This window comes from Panulirus ornatus, chromosome 58, assembly GCF_036320965.1.
Source record: "Panulirus ornatus isolate Po-2019 chromosome 58, ASM3632096v1, whole genome shotgun sequence".
NCBI lineage: Eukaryota > Metazoa > Arthropoda > Malacostraca > Decapoda > Palinuridae > Panulirus > Panulirus ornatus.
Window position 1 is genome coordinate 29842018 of NC_092281.1, and position 22596 is coordinate 29864613.

The 22596-nt window shown below is 42.3% G+C and overlaps 1 protein-coding gene across 1 annotated transcript; it reads right to left on the reverse strand.

The window, feature by feature from the left end:
• Positions 1-10362: 10362 nt before the first annotated feature.
• On the reverse strand, positions 10363-11204 carry LOC139766818 (uncharacterized). Its single transcript, XM_071695739.1, has 2 exons — positions 11052-11204; positions 10363-10930 (listed from the first exon to the last, which is right to left on the reverse strand). The coding sequence occupies exons 1-2, from the start codon at positions 11061-11063 to the stop codon at positions 10565-10567; spliced, it is 378 nt and encodes a 125-aa protein (XP_071551840.1). The 5' UTR covers positions 11064-11204; the 3' UTR covers positions 10363-10564.
• Positions 11205-22596: the final 11392 nt, after the last annotated feature.

The following is a 22596-nucleotide window of genomic DNA, read 5'->3' on the forward strand; positions in this document are numbered from 1 at the left end:
TGCACTACTAGTATATTATGGACGCAGTGTGCCAACCCTATACACAGTTTACTGGCGAGCGATCAGTTAATGTAAGTTCACCGTGAATTATAGCAATTTAAGGCTCTACTATGTATCTAATTATTCCATTGAACACCGGCCGCCGATTACAATTTGTACTGTGTTTTGTATAATTGAATTCTGGTTTTCCTAAAGCGATATTTTGTAGTTCTATAGCTTATTTGCCCAAACTGTTGCTATGTTATTGTAATTGCAATCATAACTCTTCGATATTATGTATATATAATTAATTAAATATCCAAATTGAATTTCGGTTTGTAATTATCATCACCAAGGGCCCCCTTTATATATATATTGTAATTTATATTCTTTTGATACAAAAGGAAAACTGGAGCATTGAATAGAAATACAACGATATCTGACCACTGAAATATTCTTGGTTCCACATATGATACCCCGGATGAACGAACGAGCTAAAGATTATCTGGGATTTCATGAATGTCTTGTGCTTATGAGCGTCAGCAGAGTTTGATATGGCGTGACCAGACCCGAAGGGGATGATGTGTTTCATCATCCCCTTTTCATTTTGATCCTATCATCCTGTAAGATCACTTAAGATTCCGGCGCATCGCACAAAAAAGTTTAGATGTATCGTTTGATCTGACCATTCGGGAGTTCCTCACTAACCAGAATATAAAGAAATGTGTATCATTCTCCAGAATTTGACTTTGTCGACATTCAGTAACTGTCACCATACGTGCGTGTGCATTTATCCTTCGTATCAACTTATCTGTTATAGTTACTATTATACAACCGTCATCATATGAGAGCATGCCTTAGTTGTAACTGACGTGGGGACTCTGGTATCCATGTATAGTGTAGGGAAGTCCTGTTATTTTGCCAGAGAACCTGTGTATTGTTGATGCCAGAGAGTGAAGTCAGCGTCGACGGGTATGTGGGCAAGCCAGTATATTCATTGTGAACTTGTTAGCCATTTCTCTCTACCATGGTCGAGCCCCGGGCGTGTTGTACAATTTCCTGTAGAGTCAGGCTATCGCCACCCACAGGAAGTCTCCTTCTGCTGGTGGTGGTCGTGGCGTCGCCCGGGCGAATCCTTCCTCGTTATTTATACGCACAGGGCACCATCCTACGGTGTTTTGTTTCTTTTTTCTATCCACGAGCCTGTTTTGCCTCATGGAAATGTCTCAGGGATGTTTTCCTGATGGTGTGGAGTAGAGACCGCTCATCCCTGACGTATTCGGCAACGCGATATAGTTTATGGACTCGTATGTATTTCTCTAAGAACACCAGAAGGACGAGGTCGTCCATATGACAATGATTTGCAGCATCGACAGACGAGAGATGTGTCTGATGTCGACCTGAGATCGTAAAGAAAACTATATAGGAGGCCTTTATATTTGTATATTGCTCCGTCGCTTGCATATTTCATGTTTCTTTCTTTTTCCTATATTTCTAATTTCTTTCTCTTTACTGATAGCGACTGCATAAATTATAATGTTCTCTTAACAATAGCTCAGTGGCCCAGATCGTCTTGATTATGTATTTATTCTCCATTTTTTGGCATGATTATATTAATCATCTCTTTTAGTCGTATCTCCATCCTGCTCAAGGTTATATATATTTTATATATATTATATATATATATATATATATATATATATATATATATATATATATATATATTTTTTTTTTTTTTTTTTTTCTTTCAGACTATTCGCCATTTCCCGCGTTAGCAAAGTAGTGTTAAGAACAAAGAAGGGCCTCTGAGGGAATATCCTCACCTGGCCTCGTTCTCTGTTCCTTCTTTTGGAAAATTAAAAAAAAATGAGAGAGGAGGATTATATATATATATATATATATATATATATATATATATATATATATATATATATATATATATATATATATATATATTTTTTTTTTTATACTTTGTCGCTGTCTCCCGCGTTTGCGAGGTAGCGCAAGGAAACAGACGAAAGAAATGGCCCAACCCCCCCCATACACATGTATATACATACGTCCACACACGCAAATATACATACCTACACAGCTTTCCATGGTTTACCCCAGACGCTTCACATGCCTTGATTCAATCCACTGACAGCACGTCAACCCCGGTATACCACATCGCTCCAATTCACTCTATTCCTTGCCCTCCTTTCACCCTCCTGCATGTTCAGGCCCCGATCACACAAAATCTTTTTCACTCCATCTTTCCACCTCCAATTTGGTCTCCCTCTTCTCCTTGCTCCCTCCACCTCCGACACATATATCCTCTTGGTCAATCTTTCCTCACTCATCCTCTCCATGTGCCCAAACCACTTCAAAACACCATCTTCTGCTCTCTCAACCACGCTCTTTTTATTTCCACACATCTCTCTTACCCTTACGTTACTCACTCGATCAAACCACCTCACACCACACATTGTCCTCAAACATCTCATTTCCAGCACATCCATCCTCCTGCGCACAACTCTATCCATAGCCCACGCCTCGCAACCATACAACATTGTTGGAACCACTATTCCTTCAAACATACCCATTTTTGCTTTCCGAGATAATGTTCTCGACTTCAACACATTCTTCAAGGCCCCCAGAATTTTCGCCCCCTCCCCCACCCTATGATCCACTTCCGCTTCCATGGTTCCATCCGCTGCCAGATCCACTCCCAGATATCTAAAACACTTCACTTCCTCCAGTTTTTCTCCATTCAAACTCACCTCCCAATTGACTTGACCCTCAACCCTACTGTACCTAATAACCTTGCTCTTATTCACATTTACTCTTAACTTTCTTCTTCCACACACTTTACCAAACTCAGTCACCAGCTTCTGCAGTTTCTCACATGAATCAGCCACCAGCGCTGTATCATCAGCGAACAACAACTGACTCACTTCCCAAGCTCTCTCATCCCCAACAGACTTCATACTTGCCCCTCTTTCCAAAACTCTTGCATTCACCTCCCTCACAACCCCATCCATAAACAAATTAAACAACCATGGAGACATCACACACCCCTGCCGCAAACCTACATTCACTGAGAACCAATCACTTTCCTCTCTTCCTACACGTACACATGCCTTACATCCTCGATAAAAACTTTTCACTGCTTCTAACAACTTTCCTCCCACACCATATATTCTTGATACCTTCCACAGAGCATCTCTATCAACTCTATCATATGCCTTCTCCAGATCCATAAATGCTACATACAAATCCATTTGCTTTTCTAAGTATTTCTCACATACATTCTTCAAAGCAAACACCTGATCCACACATCCTCTACCACTTCTGAAACCACACTGCTCTTCCCCAATCTGATGCTCTGTACATGCCTTCACCCTCTCAATCAATACCCTCCCATATAATTTACCAGGAATACTCAACAAACTTATACCTCTGTAATTTGAGCACTCACTCTTATCCCCATATATATATATATATATATATATATATATATATATATATATATATATATATATATATATATATATATATATATATATATATATATATATATATTTTTTTTTTTTTTTTTTTTCTTTTTTTCTTTCATACTATTCGCCATTTCCCGCGTTAGCAAGGTAGCGTTAAGAACAGAGGACTGGACCTTTGAGGGAATATCCTCACCTGGCCCCCTTCTCTGTTCCTTCTTTTGGAGAAAAAAAAAAAATTGAGAGGGGAGGATTTCCAGCCCCCCGCTCCCTTCCCTTTTAGTCGCCTTCTACGACACGCAGGGAATACGTGGGAAGTATTCTTTCTCCCCTATCCCCAGGGATAATATATATATATTTTTTTCTTTTAAACTATTCGCCATTTCCCGCGTTAGCGAGGTAGCGTTAAGAACAGAGGACTGGGCCTTTTTCGGAATATCCTCACCTGGCCCCCCTCTGTTCCTTCTTTTGGAAAATGAAAAAAAAAACGAGAGGGGAGGATTTCCAGCCTCCCGCTCCCTCCCCTTTTAGTCGCCTTCTACGACACGCAGGGAATACGTGGGAAGTATTCTTAATCCCCTATCCCCAGGGATATATATATATATATATATATATATATATATATATATATATATATATATATATATATATATATATATATATATATATACGAACATAGTGCATAGAAACGCGCGTCTTCATAGAACATACAAACCTCCAACAGCCAGGATCGAACCCGGGACCCCTGTGCAAAAGGCGGGAATGTACATAGATACATACATATAGTGACCGAAATGGCACGGACAAAACGTGTCGAAGGCCATCTTAGGTGAAGGTAATAAAGGAAGAAAAAAGAGTAGAAATTAATCATTGTTCTTCAGGTGTTTGATGAACCGTACTCTTGAGGGTAGAAAGGTTGTACGAAGAAAAACAGACAGGAGGAGGAAGATAGAGAAGGATGAGGTACCGTGACAGTCAGTTCTAGAGTGGCCGGATTCCAGGAAGGAGCCATGGGAAGCAGCTCATTACTCTGTGAAAATTGACATAGATTACTTTCCTCAAAGCTGATGGCTAATTGAGCTGACGAAATTTAAGAAATTACATTGGATGATTCTACCATGGAGAGTCAACGGTTTACTAACATATATATATATATATATATATATATATATATATATATATATATATATATATAGAGAGAGAGAGAGAGAGAGAGAGAGAGATCTGCAAAATTGAACAAGTAAAACAAAACTTGCTTATGAAAAATACATTTTAACTGAAGGTTACATCCTTAACGTGATGGACGGGCCTATGATAATCATTACATCATGGTTTTCCATCGTATTACATGAAGAACAGAAACTAGCTTTGCCTTTACTTTGTTTTGTGTTCGATTAAGTATTGAAATCTTTAAAGTTTTATCGACTAATAGAATTTTATCGATCCCCTGTCGACCCCTAGACATTTATCAACCCCTGCATAGTTCCATCTGTCCCTGGAGGTCTATGAAGACCACTTTGGGAACCGCTTCTCAAGACGTTGAAATTAATTTTCACGTCTGTTACAGAGCCAGTTAAAAGCTCTTTCAGAAGTCTCTCACAACTTCATGTTACACGAAACTAGTAAATGTTTGATATACGTGTGTCATGCTTGTAGAGAGTCCATGTAAAAGACCTCTTTTAAACACTACATCTTACAAATCTCGGCTTTCTTTTTTTTACTACACGACGTTCTCTTTATGACGTGAAGAACGAGTGACATTTCTATATATCACTTCCTATAATGAAAACGGTTTGGATGATTATTGTTTTCCTTTCAGCCTAAACCTTCACCCTGGTCAACTTCATCCATACCTTCCTTCATGGTAACCTTATGACAATGCCTTGGTGGCCCTGCTGATAGGAGGAACGTATGAATATAGAGGCACTACAGCGCTACCATCCGCCAGCTTTACATCCGAGCCACAAGGCATCATGTGAGGAGGCTGACCATACACACACACACACGTATAAAGCCATGTTTAGCAGTCGTGTCAGTTTGCGACGGGACGAGGTTTTTGCCATCGATTCCCCGTGTGTATCATGGCCACTACCTGTTCCTGCCTCTCCCATCCAACAGGCCAGGGTAGCGTGGAGGACCTTACATTATCATTCTGTCTTCTTAAACCTCAGAATGTTCTACTGTTCTACGGTCAAATGATTAGTTAAGTAGACTTCATGATGGTTCCTGGTGACCTCGTCCTCATGCCTGACGATTTGGCTCTGTAGTATTGTCTGGGTCGACATCAGTCTTCCGCTGTTCTCTTCATTTGGTATCGTTTCTTTCCATGTTTTATCGCTCCTCTCACGTCCAGTATACTGCTCAGATTTAGGTCATTATGCATCACTTACGTGAACCTGGATAATTTACTTATAACATTAGCTATCAGCAAAGTGTTGAGGCCCAACACATTAATGTCATGCACTGCCTGATGTTGATATGATTTGTGGACGTGTCTCTCTCTCTCTCTCTCTCTCTCTCTCTCTCTCTCTCTCTCTCTCTCTCTCTCTCTCTCTCTCTCTCCTCTCCCCAGTACACTTACGTTCATGCGTGTAATCTGTCGTATATTCTACGTGCAAGATTGTGTAATGCTGTTCGTTTACTACGTCATAATGATGATGTTCAGTCGTCCATGTATATGTGTGCGTCAGCCTCAGTATGTTTATGGTGAGTAAGAGTTTCCACATTGCTATATACACTGTGTACAATGTATCGCGTGGTTGTATGCGCTCCTGACCGGGAACCTATCAAGTGATGTAAGCAGTCAGTGAATTACAGCAGTTACAGCCTCCACTGTATATTTCATTATTCCACTGAACGCCAGCCAACGAGTGTCATTTGTACTGTATTATGTTTTGTATATTGTATGATAGTATTCCCACGCTCCTGTGGCTGTATTATTGTTATTAGAATCGTCATTTTTCGCTGTTACGACACTGTAGCGAATGATTCATCTGAAGTGAATGTTAGTCTGTAACTTGTTGATATCGGACGACCCTCTACCTGCAGTAAGATTTTTGTCCTTTCAGTAGAACAAAAGTAAATCAGAGTTTTCTGTAGAAATGTATCAACATTGAGTTTTCTGTAGAAATGTATCAACATTGAGTTTTCTGTAGAAATGTATCAACATTGAGTTTTCTGTAGAAATGTATCAACATTGAGTTTTCTGTAGAAATGTATCAACATTGAGTTTTCTGTAGAAATGTATCAACATTGAGTTTTCTGTAGAAATGTATCAACATTTGTTCTCCGTGATATCTTGTATATTATCATTGGTAATTGGGGGGAACGACCTGTATTTTGAAACGTAAATGGTTTTCGGAGTCCTTGTTCCAGCTTATTGTACTGAGCAGCCTCATTGGAATTTGATACAGTAGGAGACATCTCTTTAGGGGGCACATATCATTTTCTTTTTTCTTTTTCGTGTATTTTAAAATCAATAATGTCCCAGTGCATTGCCCCTGGTTCTTATGTGTCTGCTTCTCTGTCCAGTTGTCACAGTTCCCTGACGTCCCGAACGAGATTCATACATTTGAATTTCAGTATGATGACTATTAGGGACTATACACATCCCCGTTTTAGCTAATTTCAACATATAAACTGATTTTTTTTTCACTATTATTGTCATTATTATTGTTACTGAATTTCAAACAATGTTGAGATGAACATGCAAGACAATGTGCACATCGTCCAGTGTATTATGGAAACCTCATATGATCATCATTCAGTACTTCCCCCCCTCTGATCAGCTGTGCCGCACATACGAGGACTTGATGTTGTATATGGCTTGGGTGGCTCTCCTTCCACCTGCTCCTTTGGGTGGCTCTCCTTCCACCTGCTCCTTTGGGTGGCTCTTCTTCCATCTGCTCCTTTGCGTGGCTCTTCTTCCACCTGCTCCTTTGGGTGGCTCTTCTTCCTCATGCTCCTTTGGGTGGCTCTTCTTCCACCTGCTCCTTTGGGTGGCTCTTCTTCCACCTGCTCCTTTGGGTGGCTCTTCTTCCACCTGCTCCTTTGGGTGGCTCTTCTTCCACCTGCTCCTTTGGGTGGCTTTTCTTCCACCTACTCCTTTGGGTGGCTTTTCTTCCACCTGCTCCTTTCGATGGCTCTTCTTCCACCTGCTCCTTTGGGTGGCTCTTCTTCCTCATGCTCCTTTGGGTGGCTCTTCTTCATCCTACTCCTTTGGGTGGCTTTTCTTCCACCTCACTGTTATCAAGAGGTAGAATCAAAAGCCATCAGCATTTCTCTCTACCATGGTCGAGCCCCGGGAGTGTTCTACAATTCCCTGTAGAGTCAGGCCATCGCCACCCACAGGAGGTCTTCCTCTGGTGCTGGTGGTGGTAGTGGCGTCGCCTGGGCGAATCCTCCCTCGTGAGTTATACCCACTGACTCCATCCTGTAGTTCTCTATTAATGTTTTCCTTTTTTCACGAACCTGTTGTGCTTTACGTGGCTATGATTCATGGAATTTCTGTTGCTTTTTGTGATATAGAGACCGAATATTTTCGACGTTAATGGAAACGTGAAATCATGTTTATAGACTCGTATATCTCTCAGACCAGTGGAGGGACTTTGTGGAGAGCGTAATCTGGACAGACGAGGTTGTCTTTATGCTAAGCAGCAGCATCGAGAGACACAGCTGTGTCTGTATTCTGATGCTAAGCAGCAGCATCGAGAGACACAGCTGTGTCTGTATTCTGATGTCGATCCAGGATCGTAACAAGACGAGATTTGCTACGTTTGCAGTTTTATACAAACTTTATATATATATATATATATATATATATATATATATATATATATATATATATATATATATATATGTATATATATATATATATATATATATATATATATATATATATATATATATATATATATATATATATTTTTTTTTTTTTTTTTTTTTTTTATACTTTGTCGCTGTCTCCCGCGTTTGCGAGGTAGCGCAAGGAAACATACGAAAGAAATGGCCCAACCCCCCCCCATACACATGTATATACATACGTCCACACACGCAAATATACATACCTACACAGCTTTCCATGGTTTACCACAGACGCTTCACGTGCCTTGATTCAATCCACTGACAGCACGTCAACCCCTGTATACCACATCGCTCCAATTCACTCTATTCCTTGCCCTCCTTTCACCCTCCTGCATGTTCAGGCCCCGATCACACAAAATCTTTTTCACTCCATCTTTCCACCTCCAATTTGGTCTCCCTCTTCTCCTCGTTCCCTCCACCTCCGACACATATATCCTCTTGGTCAATCTTTCCTCACTCATTCTCTCCATGTGACCAAACCATTTCAAAACACCCTCTTCTGCTCTCTCAACCACGCTCTTTTTATTTCCACACATCTCTCTTACCCTTACGTTACTTACTCGATCAAACCACCTCACACCACACATTGTCCTCAAACATCTCATTTCCAGCACATCCATCCTCCTGCGCATATCTCTATCCATAGCCCACGCCTCGCAACCATACAACATTGTTGGAACCACTATTCCTTCAAACATACCCATTTTTGCTTTCCGAGATAATGTTCTCGACTTCCACACATTTTTCAAGGCTCCCAAAATTTTCGCCCCCTCCCCCACCCTATGATCCACTTCCGCTTCCATGGTTCCATCCGCTGACAGATCCTCTCCCAGATATCTAAAACACTTCACTTCCTCCAGTTTTTCTCCATTCAAACTCACCTCCCAATTGACTTGACCCTCACCCCTACTGTACCTAATAACCTTGCTCTTATTCACATTTACTCTTAACTTTCTTCTTCCACACACTTTACCAAACTCAGTCACCAGCTTCTGCAGTTTCTCACATGAATCAGCCACCAGCGCTGTATCATCAGCGAACAACAACTGACTCACTTCCCAAGCTCTCTCATCCCCAACAGACTTCATACTTGCCCCTCTTTCCAGGACTCTTGCATTTACCTCCCTAACAACCCCATCCATATATATATATATATATATAAACTGACTTATATTTCTCTCTTGTGTCTCCCCTGATGATGTGATTATTACACGAAAGTGCACCTGGGAACTTATCGTTTCATTTTCCACGTAGATTCATAGGAATATATAAACATATATATATATATATATATATATATATATATATATATATATATATATATATATATATGTGTGTGTGTGTGTGTGTGTGTGTGTGTGTGTGTAATTTCATGTTTTCGATCCTTTATTGTATCTAAAAATTTTTGAGCAATGGTAGAGAAATAAAGAGAAATCCATTCTATTGTCACTAATGGTAATGCTCTATAGATCATCCTTGTGGTGTCAAATTTTACTCGTTAGTTTATACATTTGAATTCTTATCTCGACTCTTTCAAAGGCCATCAACTCGAGACTGAGTCACAAGACGACTAAAAGTTGTATTTTCAAATGTATATACAACTAAGATGATTAGATTCATCAAAGATGTTTTGATACTGGGCCATTTCTATCATAGAGGGTCAGTGTTGAATCCTCTCTAGCTTGGGAATGGTAAATACTCCTCCTGGAGGTGTTTGTGTTGTTCTAGATATGAGAATTACTTTTCAAAAGTCTGCTGCAAAACCAGCTCGAGGATCTGATAAATGCCCGTCACCAGTTCTTGCTACAAGTTGAAAATTATATTCAACATTGAGTTAGATGTAAGTAACCTGTCCTTGTCACAGATGTTATCTGGGTACTGTAACACTTGTTTTTGTGTATTCAAATAAATCTTTCAAGTGCTATTTCACAACTAGATGTTGTCACAGGATCTTTTCTGAGAAGCTGGAAGCGAAGAGAAGGTCACCTAGGGTAAATATTGATCAATAAGAGTTACAAATAGAGGATCCATTAAACGACAACCGTGGATTTTTTTGTTTTTATTTGTATTGGGATTTTCATACATGCCACAGAGGGTCCAAGGCAGGAAGGAACTGGTTGGCGACTGTGGTGAGAATCCAGCGTTGGGCTGTCACCACCTCTCCTCCCAGAACCACTCGTCTTACTCTGCTGTGTTCTTCTGGCTTTGGGTCTGACAGTTAGTTACTCTTGGGCAGCGGCTACGGTTTACGCCAGAGCGTAACCGAAAGGAGCGGGTACGGCAGCGATATTGTGCTGCACGTGGACGGGATGGGGAACTGGCACTGGCACATTGTAGGGCTGGGGTACGGCGTAGGGCTGAGGCACGGCATAAGGCTCGGGCACGTAGGAGTGGTGGATGGGAGTCACTTCCTTGGTCTCGTAGACGGGCTTGGGCACAGCAACGTCGAAGGTCTTCTCGTAGATCTTGATTTCGGGACGAACCTCAGTGACCTGGGGAGTGAAGGAGTAGTGAGCGCGGCCAAGAGCCTTGACGGGGATGCGCTGGACCACCTCTTCAGGAGCGGGCACGGGCCCGGCCATGACAGAGGCCAAGAAGAGGGGCAGCAGGACCTGGAGGAGAGACAGAAGTATGAGTATTTTCCACATATATGAGTAGTATATTTTCAACACATGCACTGCACTAGTAATCGTCAGAATGGAGAGATGATGCACAATGAAGCAGGTAACTTACAATGGCTCTCATGGTGGCTGGTGTGCGACTGTGTGACGCTCTCTTGCCCCCTTCCCTTATGTAGAGCCGAGAGTCCTTGAGCCACGCCCGTGTCCCATCCAGGCCACCAAAATAGGACACCACACCCTTGTCTGGGAGCTCACCTCGTCACAATTGCTCTCCATCTTATGTACAAGGATGGATATATATAGGTAGATAGATAGCTAGATAGATAAAAGAGCTATCAATAGCCCTTCACGACATTCTAAACTAGAGTGCATAAGTCGTTAAAAGATTCACCCAGTGTACTTGTTACCGGGGAATCCCTTTACATCCCCCTCCCCGCCATAAGAAAAAACTCTGCTCTCATACCATGCAATAAAAAGGTAATCCCTGAGCCAGGTACCTCACCCGCTGCCACAGCCATTGGGCACAAAAAGAAGCTGGCAGACTACCCCGCTGTGGAAGTGGATGACCTCAGGATTATGGCCCACCAGAATCCCGCTAACACTAGTCACGCAGCCACATCAGGGATGCAGATGCCATACTTCAGGACAATACTGTAGATCTTTATATGTATGTGATGAGAAATGTATCCTTGTTATATAATGATAGCCATTCTCTCTCTCTCTCTCTCTCTCTCTCTCTCTCTCTCTCTCTCTCTCTCTCTCTCTCTCTCTCTCTCTCTCTCTCTCTCATTAATAGCCCGTCATGTTACTTCTAAGTGTGATGTATAATGACATGGTGTAATATTGACGTGACACAAGTCCTTGTGATTATCTTTTTCTGGGTTCCCATCCAAATACTACGTCTACCGTGTTGCCAGCGTAGGTGTTAGACTTGACGCTCTCTGAGAGACTGGATGTCATACACGTTACTCCCTGACAGACTACGTGTCATACGTGCAACAGATAGTGTATCATCCGTGCCACGCCCGTGACAGACTACTCATCATCCGTGCTACGCTCTGACAGACTACTCATCATCCTTGCCACACCGTGCCAGACTACTCATCATCCGTTCTACACCGTGCCAGACTACTACTCATCCGTGCCACACCCTGACAGACTACTCATCATCCGTGCCACGCCCTGACAGACTACTCATCATCCGTGCCACGCCCTGACAGACTACTCATCATCCGTGCCACGCCCTGACAGACTACTCATCATCCGTGCCACACCCTGACAGACTACTCATCATCCGTGCCACACCCTGACAGACTACTCATCATCCGTGCCACACCATACTGCTTATACCCTTCCGTGTCATAAGTTATTCTTGCCATCTCATTCCTCGTTCCGCATCAGACTTACTGGCCCATTCCATGTTGCGTCATCCCTGTCAGTCGTTCCCACCTTCCGTAGTCATACTTTTTTTTTTTTATGTTAGCTGAGACGGCACTGGCAACTGAGGCCCTAATCAAGGCCATCCAATTAACGGTATACGTACATATACCCTAGCCTGATCCAGGTACCCATATTATCGACCAACCCCAAGCGATAGGTAAACAGCTGGTTTGACTGTGGACAGACTGCCGCAACCAGGATTTGAGCCTCTACGCTCGACCCTGGACGGCCCGTGAATGCGTCACGGTCAGGATCGCTAACCGCTACACCACGGAGGTTCTTCCCTTTTCATATTCTATATTTACTATCAGTCTTGTTGACCCATTACCTGTTTGTAACTCATATATTACCCTTCAGTCTTGTTGACCATTACCTGTTTGTAACTCATATTACCCTTCAGTCTTGTTGACCATTACCTGTTTGTAACTCATATATTACCCTTCAGTCTTGTTGACCCATTACCTGTTTGTAACTCATATTACCCTTCAGTCTTGTTGACCATTACCTATTTGTAACTCATATATTACCCTTCAGTCTTGTTGACCCATTACCTGTTTGTAACTCATATTACCCTTCAGTCTTGTTGACCATTACCTATTTGTAACTCATATATTACCCTTCAGTCTTGTTGACCATTACCTGTTTGTAACTCATATATTACCCTTCAGTCTTGTTGACCATTACCTGTTTGTAACTCATATATTACCCTTCAGTCTTGTTGACCATTACCTGTTTGTAACTCATATATTACCCTTCAGTCTTGTTGACCATTACCTGTTTGTAACTCATATATTACCCTTCAGTCTTGTTGACCATTACCTGTTTGTAACTCATATATTACCCTTCAGTCTTGTTGACCCATTACCTGTTTGTAACTCATATATTACCCTTCAGTCTTGTTGACCATTACCTGTTTGTAACTCATATATTACCCTTCAGTCTTGTTGACCATTACCTGTTTGTAACTCATATATTACCCTTCAGTCTTGTTGACCATTACCTGTTTGTAACTCATATGTTACCCTTCAGTCTTGTTGACCCATTACCTGTTTGTAACTCATATTACCCTTCAGTCTTGTTGACCATTACCTGTTTGTAACTCGTATATTACCCTTCAGTCTTGTTGACCCATTACCTGTTCATCATCCTTCTTACCCTTCAGTTTTTTCTCCCATTACCCTTTGGCAACCTCATCCTCCATCGCACACGTCAGACTTGCCACCATCCTCCACCAGTGTGCTTTCCCGAGACCAGAAGATATTCTTAGATTTACCACAAGTCAGCTGATGCTGATAACGTCTGTCCTGAATTATAGAGGGAAGCAAGCAAGCATTTTCGATCCTCGATATATCCAAGAAATCGCTGCAAGAAGGAAAACTGACTTGTCAGATGGCCGAGAAATTCATGAATATTGCGTCATTACCCCATTTATTCATTCATTACCCCACTTATCATACTTCCTTTGTCTTCCTCGTCACATCAGCTCTCCCTTTTACCAACCTCTTTTCCATCTATGTCATCCCTTGGTCAGCGTCAACTTTGCTTCTCCCAACCCTCATTCACCTCTTACGAGCCACGCACCTCATGCTGACGTGCCTCCCTTGAGCCTTATTGTCTGCCACACTCCTCATTTCCCCACGGCCACCGTCTCCACCATCCTCACCTCTCGCACTTCCTCTTCTGAGCATCACCCATCTTCTTACCCCTCACATCACCCTCCAGCCCTCTAAATCTCTTCTCTCACTTCCCGTTACCCACCTGGGCATTCTTGCACCCCTCATGAGGTGAAAGATGAGTCAAGCCTCACTCTTGTTTCTCCGGTCAGGCACTTAGATACTGGGTTCAGCAGCAGAAAAAACAAGAAAAAAAAAAAACTAGGAAGAGGCTGTGTTACCCAAGGGACAAACTGGTAGACTTGACACACAAGGGACGAGATATAATCTTTGGGATATCACAGAAGGCAGGAGTAGTTGCTCTGGCAGGGGGACACAACGTGTTCCGAGATGTGTGATGTGTAGATCTTAGAAAAGTCTATGAAACTCATTAGGGAGCTCAAGAAGAGCTGTGAGAGCTACAGTTGTTGCATTGCTTCCCAGGTCAGATGTAGGATATGCAAGCATAAGTAGACTAAATTTGAGGAGGATTGTAGGATTGAGGAAACAGATTACATAGGTTTGTAGGTGAGCTGTAGCAGACGTGGGAACTTGTTCGCTAAAGTTGTATCTAAACATGGTTAAAAAGGAAAGTTTAGATAAGATTTATAGGACCAATAGGATTACAAAAATCCGTCGCAAAACAAAGCTAAAAACAAGTTATGTTGATGCAGGAGATTACTCGACCTGATGGTCATCTCAGTGGCACTCTTGTGTGGTTGACCTGACCCTCAGTGACCTGAGATATAAGGCTTGTGTTTTACAATGTAACATGAGTGTTTCTACACCAATGCCAGAGGCTTAAAGTAAAATGAACATCAAATGCTGTATCAGGAAAGCCTGTAAACTGAAAACAATTACTTTGCAGAATTACCACTAGCAGATTACTAGATTACATAAGGCAGATGGCAGATTATGCTCTGTATGTAAATGAGATTCTAAATGTAACCAGGCTACATAACAGTGATGACACACACACGTATATACGTTTCCCTGCGTATCATGATGATTAAGAAAATGAAAAAATGAAAATCGTACGAGTCGTATACATGTAGCTGAAAATGGTCTTTTGAAAATACGTTTTCTCCTTCAGAGAGTCAGCGTTTCTAGAAGTAAGAGGGGACGGTGTTGAAGATAGACCAGCTGAGTGATACATGAAGTTAATGATTTGATTTAGCATAAAAGAAATGCTTACAGAAAATTTGAAATGAATGGCAATTCACAGGACCATGAAATGTATATGAGGGGTTTTAAGAAGAAAAAAAAATTGTGGAAAATATTTGAAAGGAGAATTTCTTACTCTTTAAATGGTTACGTGCAAGAAAAGGATGAAGAAATAGCCTTTTTTGATAAGTACTTCGACTCGGTGGTCATTTCCGAAAATTTCTTTAGCACACCACGAGCATCAAACGTATTTTCAAGGACTAGAAATGAAAAATTGGATATATACAACATCAAAGCTACGTATTCCTTAAATGATTTGGAAAATTAAGTGTTTAGAACTAGTTATGATGACTCTTTTCCCCACATTCCTGAAAGAATGAAGCCAACAAATATCGTTTGTAGCTACTCAAATATTAGAAAATAAAAACTACTAAAGAAAGGGAAATTGCCGAATGACTGGAAGCTTGAAAAGGTAACACAGTTTCTACTTTACATACTACATGGTGCTCCTTATTACCTACTTTGCCTCTGCCTGTTGTGCCGAAGGGAGTGGTGGGTTGGAGCCTGCCTCTCTCTAAAGACTCGGGACATGGGTTGCTATTACTGCCCAGTACCAGATAACCTCATCATGGACCATCAGGTCTCCTGTTGTCTGTCTTTCCCACGTACTCCCATCATACTCCATCACCCTCAACACCTTCTCCTCACGCTCCATAACATGCGACTCCCCCTTCCTACCATCCTCGATTACCTTCACCTCTCTCAGCATCCTCTTGCCTGACTCATCATCGACTCGTCCTTCTCATCCTCCTCTCAGCATCATCTCGTCCATCTGAACATCTCAGTATCGTCTATCGGAACATCCACGCAACATCATTCCTCTCAGTTACATTGTCGTTTTCTAAGTTACATTATCTTTTCTGGTAATTACATTATCGTTTTCTAGCAATCACACAATCTTTTTCTAGCAGTTTATTATAGGTCTTTAGCAGTTACATTGTCGTGTTTTAGTAGTTACATTATCGTTTTCTAGCATTTGCATTATCGTTTTCTAGCAATTACTTCAAAGAGACATTAACGTATCTCACTTCCTATAAATGATTCTTGCATTTACTCGAAGCATTGAACGTGTGAAGCTGTGCTTAAGGTCTATTGTTTTATACAATTCCTGGATGAAGGGTACAGGGCAGATCCTGGTTAAACTCTGGTTTAAAAACTCTTGATTCGTTATCCTGTTTCTTTCCTCTGGTTTCCAGCGATGGGCTGAATCAGGCGCTCGTGACAACAGGTCACAGCTGACACCCATCTCTTTTCCTCTCTCTCACTCCTCACTCCAGTCACACCCTGCTGCTCCGTCCGGTCACATCTCACCCCCAGTTCCGTTTCTCCCGTTCCCACCCTTCTCAATAATCTAGTTCCAGTACACCATAAGAGAGGAGTTGAGCCGGAGGGAAGGGTCTGTGGGGAGGTGCTTTATGCTGTACTATGCTTTTTCTGCCGCATTTCTATACCCCCCTTTTTTTTTTTAAGGTAACCTCGCTTTGGACTGACAGGTCTCCTGTTATCTACCGTTTCTATAGACGCCAGTGTACTTGATAACTACATCGTTTATTTCCGAATTTGAACACAGAAATTGTCCCTTGGACCATGAAAACTAATAGCAATGTATATTGAGTCCTAAAGCAAATATCCGCATGGATGATATTTTAATGATGTGGGTATAGGGCTGTGTTCCTCCTGGGAATAATACTCATGGGAAATATTTCTGTTGATATGATATCCCGTGGATGTGGGTTACATAATTATTTGCAAGCGATTATCGGTGAATTAAAGTTGAGCTCAATGTAATAAGCGAAATACGTAATGTAGATGATTACAAAATTACACAGGTCGGAACCACGTAAGTCTGATTTGTGCGAAAATGTGAATATTAACAGGCAAGGAGAGAGAGAGAGAGAGAGAGAGAGAGAGAGAGAGAGAGAGAGAGAGAGAGAGAGAGAGAGAGAGAGAGTACGACGAGGTTCCTTCCTATGTGATTTTGTAATCATCTACATTACATATTTCGCTTATTACATTTAGCGAAGGGGTAGCGCGTTGCGCTAACCGCAGGAAAATCTAGGATTAGGAAGAGGGTCGTGTGAGTTACGCGTTATCAAGCGTTATGTGTGTGATGGAAAGATTGTAAGCTTGTAGACTAAAAGCCTGCAGCCCACGTGTGGCTGAGGCAGAAAGGGGTAAAACTTGACAGCCACTGAAATGGTTCACTCCGTGGCAGAGAGAGAGAGAGAGAGAGAGAGAGAGAGAGAGAGAGAGAGAGAGAGAGAGGGAGGGAGAGAGAGAGAGAGAGAGAGAGAGAGAGAGAGAGAGAGAGAGAGAGAGGGAGGGAGAGAGAGAGAGCGAGCTCCACCTCCTTTCCTCTCTCACCACGACCGACCATGACAGAGCTGCTTATAATGTATTATTAACACAACAGGTAATACCATCCGCGCTTACCTGCGTCTCCTTAGTGACATAGTCTGCGGCTTTATGGCACAGACAACAAAGACATTGTAAAGTAAACGACAGAGGAAGATGTTAGAATATGCGTCGGCGAGAGTGACAAGCGGCGCTCCGTTGTGTTGTGAGCTGACGATATAAGTGCGATGTATTGCGGGTATCGCACGCGTAAACTGAAGCCTTGATTGAGCCAATAATCGACGAGGTTTGCGCGCGCGAGGAACTGAGGTGGTGGCTTAGATACATTGGTGGAGGGACGACCCCCGGTCAAAGAAGGGGAGGTGTTACTGGAAGGGAGATTGGGAGATGGGAGGGTTTGGAACTTGGTAAGAAAGGAGGAGTATGTGGAGAGTAAAAGGGAAGGTAGAGAGCAGGAAGGATAGTAAAGCGGAAAGAGAGGAAGGGAATAAGGGAAGAAAGGAGCAGAGGAGAACGTAAGAGACTGGAAGAATAACATACCAAATGGCTAGTTGACCAAGGAAAGGTAAGGGAGGTAAACTGGGAGAGAAAGAACGAGAGCAGAACGTAAGTTGGGAATGAGAGAACCGCGGAAGCAGGGCCAGCAATAAGAGTACATGCAGGACAACAGTAGTACTCTGTGCTCTTATTGTGCAAATTTGGATACGAGGAAGTTAAGCAGATGGCGTCTCCACACTCAGCACTACCCCTGGCACGTCAGCAGGCAGGAAGATAACCACGAAGGAACACTACGTGGTGTAGAGAGAATATGTTGACATATAAACTCCATAGGACGGTATTTCATGGCGGACACATGCTGGTCAGCTACGGCTGCAGGATGCTCTGGAGATGGAGTTTAGTAAAATATTTTTCTAAGAAAATGATGTTGAATTACGTGCATTATGATGCTGTTTGTCTTAGTCCACAGTCAACCCCGCTGCTCATCCTCCCCTTTGGGTTGGTCGATAAAATGGGTTTCTTGCTTTGGCTAGGGAATATATATATATATATATATATATATATATATATATATATATATATATATATATATATATATATATATATATATATATATATATATATATATATATATATATATATATATATATATATATATATATATATATATATCATTATAGAGATGGCCTTGATTAAGGCATCCACTTTCCGTGCCGTCTTAGCTAACATAGAATAAAATTCAGGCCTAATCATTGGTGATTGCCATCCTTAAATGATTTGCTTTCCTGTATTTTAGATGTAATGATAGTATTTGCGCAGATAATAGCTGATGTCAGAATATTCGAGTGTTGTAATAACCGCTGGTGAAGAAACTTTGGCCATGTTTGTGATGCACCATCACCGTTATACCTGGCGTCCCAGTCAGGCGGGAGGAAAGTATTACACTTTTATCATCAGAATTACCAAGTTTTGTAAGAACTTCTGTTCGATCTCCTCGGAGTCTGAAGTTTTTTGTATGTGTTTGTTTTCGAGCGAGTCTTTGTGCATATAAGGTTTATATCTGAGAGACGGAGTCAGAATTTGTTGCTCCTGTTTGGTTTTCTCCACATTTGGCAAAGTTTGTGTGACCAGAACAGAACAGCGTATTGGAAATGTGGCCCGAAGAAAATTGGCGTTGTAAAGAGCGAGTATTTTTGCCTCTCTGTAGTTCATATTTCCATCCATGACACATAAGATTCTGTTTATCATGTGTATCATGACAGCTGCTTTCTATATCTGAGATTCTGTTTATCATGTGTATGACGACAGCTGCGTTCTATATCTGAGACCATTACTAGATCATCACACAGCCTTCTTCTTCTTCCTGTGCACTTTTAGTAATGGCTTCAGGTTTCAGATTCATGTCGGATTGGTTTTACGACGAAGAGAATTATTTTCCATTTGTCTACATCGAAAGCCATCGGCCACGCCTCTGGCCACAGGACAGATTTGTCTAAATCTCTGTGAATCATCGAACTGCCATTCCTTCCTGGGATTCGTTTCCTGATTTAGTGTCGTCGTCGGCGAATTTTGGGATTACACTGGTGAGTTCTGTGGCTAGATTATTCATGTAGATGATAGCAAAGGATGGGAGATAGTTGGGGAAAATGACCATAGCAAACTGTAATGGGTAAGCACGGAAGAGCTTAGGTGAAATGATTGGTATTACGGTGCGGCGTGAGAGTGTGGTATAAACTTAATCTTACATTAACTGTTTCGTGTAAGACACTGCTATAAGTGTATGTGTGTGTGTGTGTGTGTGTGTGTGTGTGTGTGTGTGTGTGTGTGTGTGTGTGTGTGTGTATGTTTGAGTCAGCAAGGGCTAGCCCGGGGTCGGTCCCACATGGCTTTGATTCCTGGGCATGGCAGTCGGCCCACACCCATCACAGGTGATCATCCTCTCCTTGGGACTGCTCGGTAAATGGGTGCCTGGCTTAGACTCTGTGTGTGTGTGTGTGTGTGTGTGTGTGTGTGTGTGTGTGTGTGTGTACTTACATAGGAGTAAAGATATGGTTCATATATACAAGGTTAAGAAACGGGGCAACATGAGTGTAAAACTCTCTCCCCGTAACACGCAAAATAGTAATTCTCTCTCTCTCTCTCTCTCTCTCTCTCTCTCTCTCTCTCTCTCTCTCTCTCTCTCTCTCTCTCTCTCTCTCTCTCTCTCTCTCTCTCTCACCGTTGCTGGTGTTTGGTTTCAGAGGAAAAAGCTTTAGCTTGAGATGTGTGGGGAAAGGAGTGGAAATTGGATATGTCACTTTATGCAGATAATACCGAGGGAGGCTGGGGCGCTGTGTGCGCGGCTGCCGGGGAGATGGTAAGCTTTAAGGAGCCACGTCGCTCGTGTCACATATGACAGGCCAGGTTAGAACTAGGGATAACCGGAAGATGATCCGTATTTAGTGCCATAAGAGCGCGGCTGACAAATCGAGGTTCCCGAGCAGAATATTTGCCTCCATATTCATTCTTTTACTTTTTTGATGTTTTTTTTTAATGTTCAGGCATTGTAATCAGTTGTAAGAAAAAACAGACATCAAAAGATGCTGATAGGAGAGAAGGCTCAGCTTTTCTTTATACTCCGAAATGAGGAAACAGGCAAGCTTTTCTTTTACACTGCTTAAATAAGAACAGAAAAATGATAACTTTTTTCTTGCAAGAGAAAACTTGTGAGAGCTCGAGAAAATTTTTTTACATGATACGGTATGTCTGAGAATTAGGTTTTGCTCGTGAAGTACGAGAAAAAAGTAATCTATTTTTTCCTTCGCTGGATGGAAAAAGAGAACGTATCCAAACTCTAGGAAGACGCTACACTATAGCATTTCCTTAAGACTTGCTCGAGGGAGGTGTGTGTGTGTGTTCCCTACTTTAAAATGTATGGGAGTGTCGCAAGGCTGGAATACCCAGGTGGAAGGGCGAGTGCCTCTTGTTGACCCGGCTGGCTGGAGATTGAGATTTAGATCTACGAGTGTTTGCCGAGCAGGCAAAAGGAAGATGGAGTGCGAGTAGGAAAGAATGGGGGTAGGAAAAGAAAAAAAAAGTGGTGAGGGAGGTTGGGGGGTAGGTAGGTGTAAGGGGGAAAAACAAGAAAAAAAGTTAAGGTTGGGAAGAATGGTTCCAGAAAGGAGGGGCTTGAAAAGGGCTGGGGTAGAAACGATTTAAGATTATATAAGAGGACTGGGATAAGGGATGAGGTTAAAGCATGATAAGAATAAGAGGATAGGAGTCGTAAAGAAGGGCGATAGCGTAAGGTAACAAGGATTACATTGGGATAGTGACGGGAGCCGATGGAAGAGGAGAAGGAAAGCAGAGTGTGGGTCCGAGTTGGAAGGTAAGGGGAAAAGGAGCTGAAACTAGTAGAGAGTTAAAGGATAACTAGGATTCGGCTAAAGGAGTTGGAATTGGAAGAATTAGAAGATAAATAAGAAGAGGGAAAAGGAGTTGTAGCTGGTAGAGAGCTGGAAGATAAGCAACAGGAGGGAAAAAGGAGTTAAAACTGGAAGGAGAGTTGGAAGATGAGTAGGAAGTTGGAAAAGAAGTTGAAACTGGAAGAGAGGCTTGAGTCAGAAATGGTTTGGTGTATTGTGAAGCGAGCTACGAGAAACAAAAGGGTGTTATTAGGTAAAAGCTTTAGAGTGGAGGCGGGATGAAGTTCTCACTTTGGCAAATGGAGTGAATGACTCCACGTACCTCGCGTTAGCTCCCGTTACGCCTTACAACTGCCTTCTCTATCCTGTTCTTATCTATATCCTGTTTTTTTTTTTCTTGACCTACTGTAACCTTTCCATAAGCTCCCTACATTCCCTGCCTCCTTTACGTTTCTGAACTTAACTTCCATTTTCTTATTTCGTTCACGGTATCTTCTGGTCATGTTCCTTGGATTGACTCTTTTTCTTCCCCTCCTTGTTCCCTGACTCTTCCCATACTCGTTCCCTCGCTACTGTACTTGTCAGCATGTCCACAGGGGGACCACTCTACGGGACTCGCATACAATTCTCTCTCCCCTTCTCTTGCCTCTCTCTCGTACTTTCCTCTCCCACACTGGATCTTATTTTTTTGGTGATGACATAATAAGCTTCTCCCTCTTCCCTACGTCTTTTTATATGTTCTACTTTCCTCCCCTGTGGTGCCTCCTTCCTTTCTTTTTGTTTCCCCTGACATTATCCTCGACTCTTCTTTGTCCATCCCTATCCTGGCCCTGTTTTCCCAGTTCCCGTTCTTCTTGTAATTTTTTTTGTCCCCTTTCCTGACCGTGTGCCACTACTTCCTTGCTCCGTTCCTTCCCCGTCTTCTCCGGCGTCGGAGGAAGCGGCAGCAGGTCACGGGGCCAGGTTTTCCGGCTCTCCCTCCCCAGACAATGGCTGGAGGTCCTCAACAAATAAATCTGGTGGAATAATCGCGTGGCGTGTCTCACGAACCGTCCTGATCACCCTGGTGACGCATGGGGCTCAC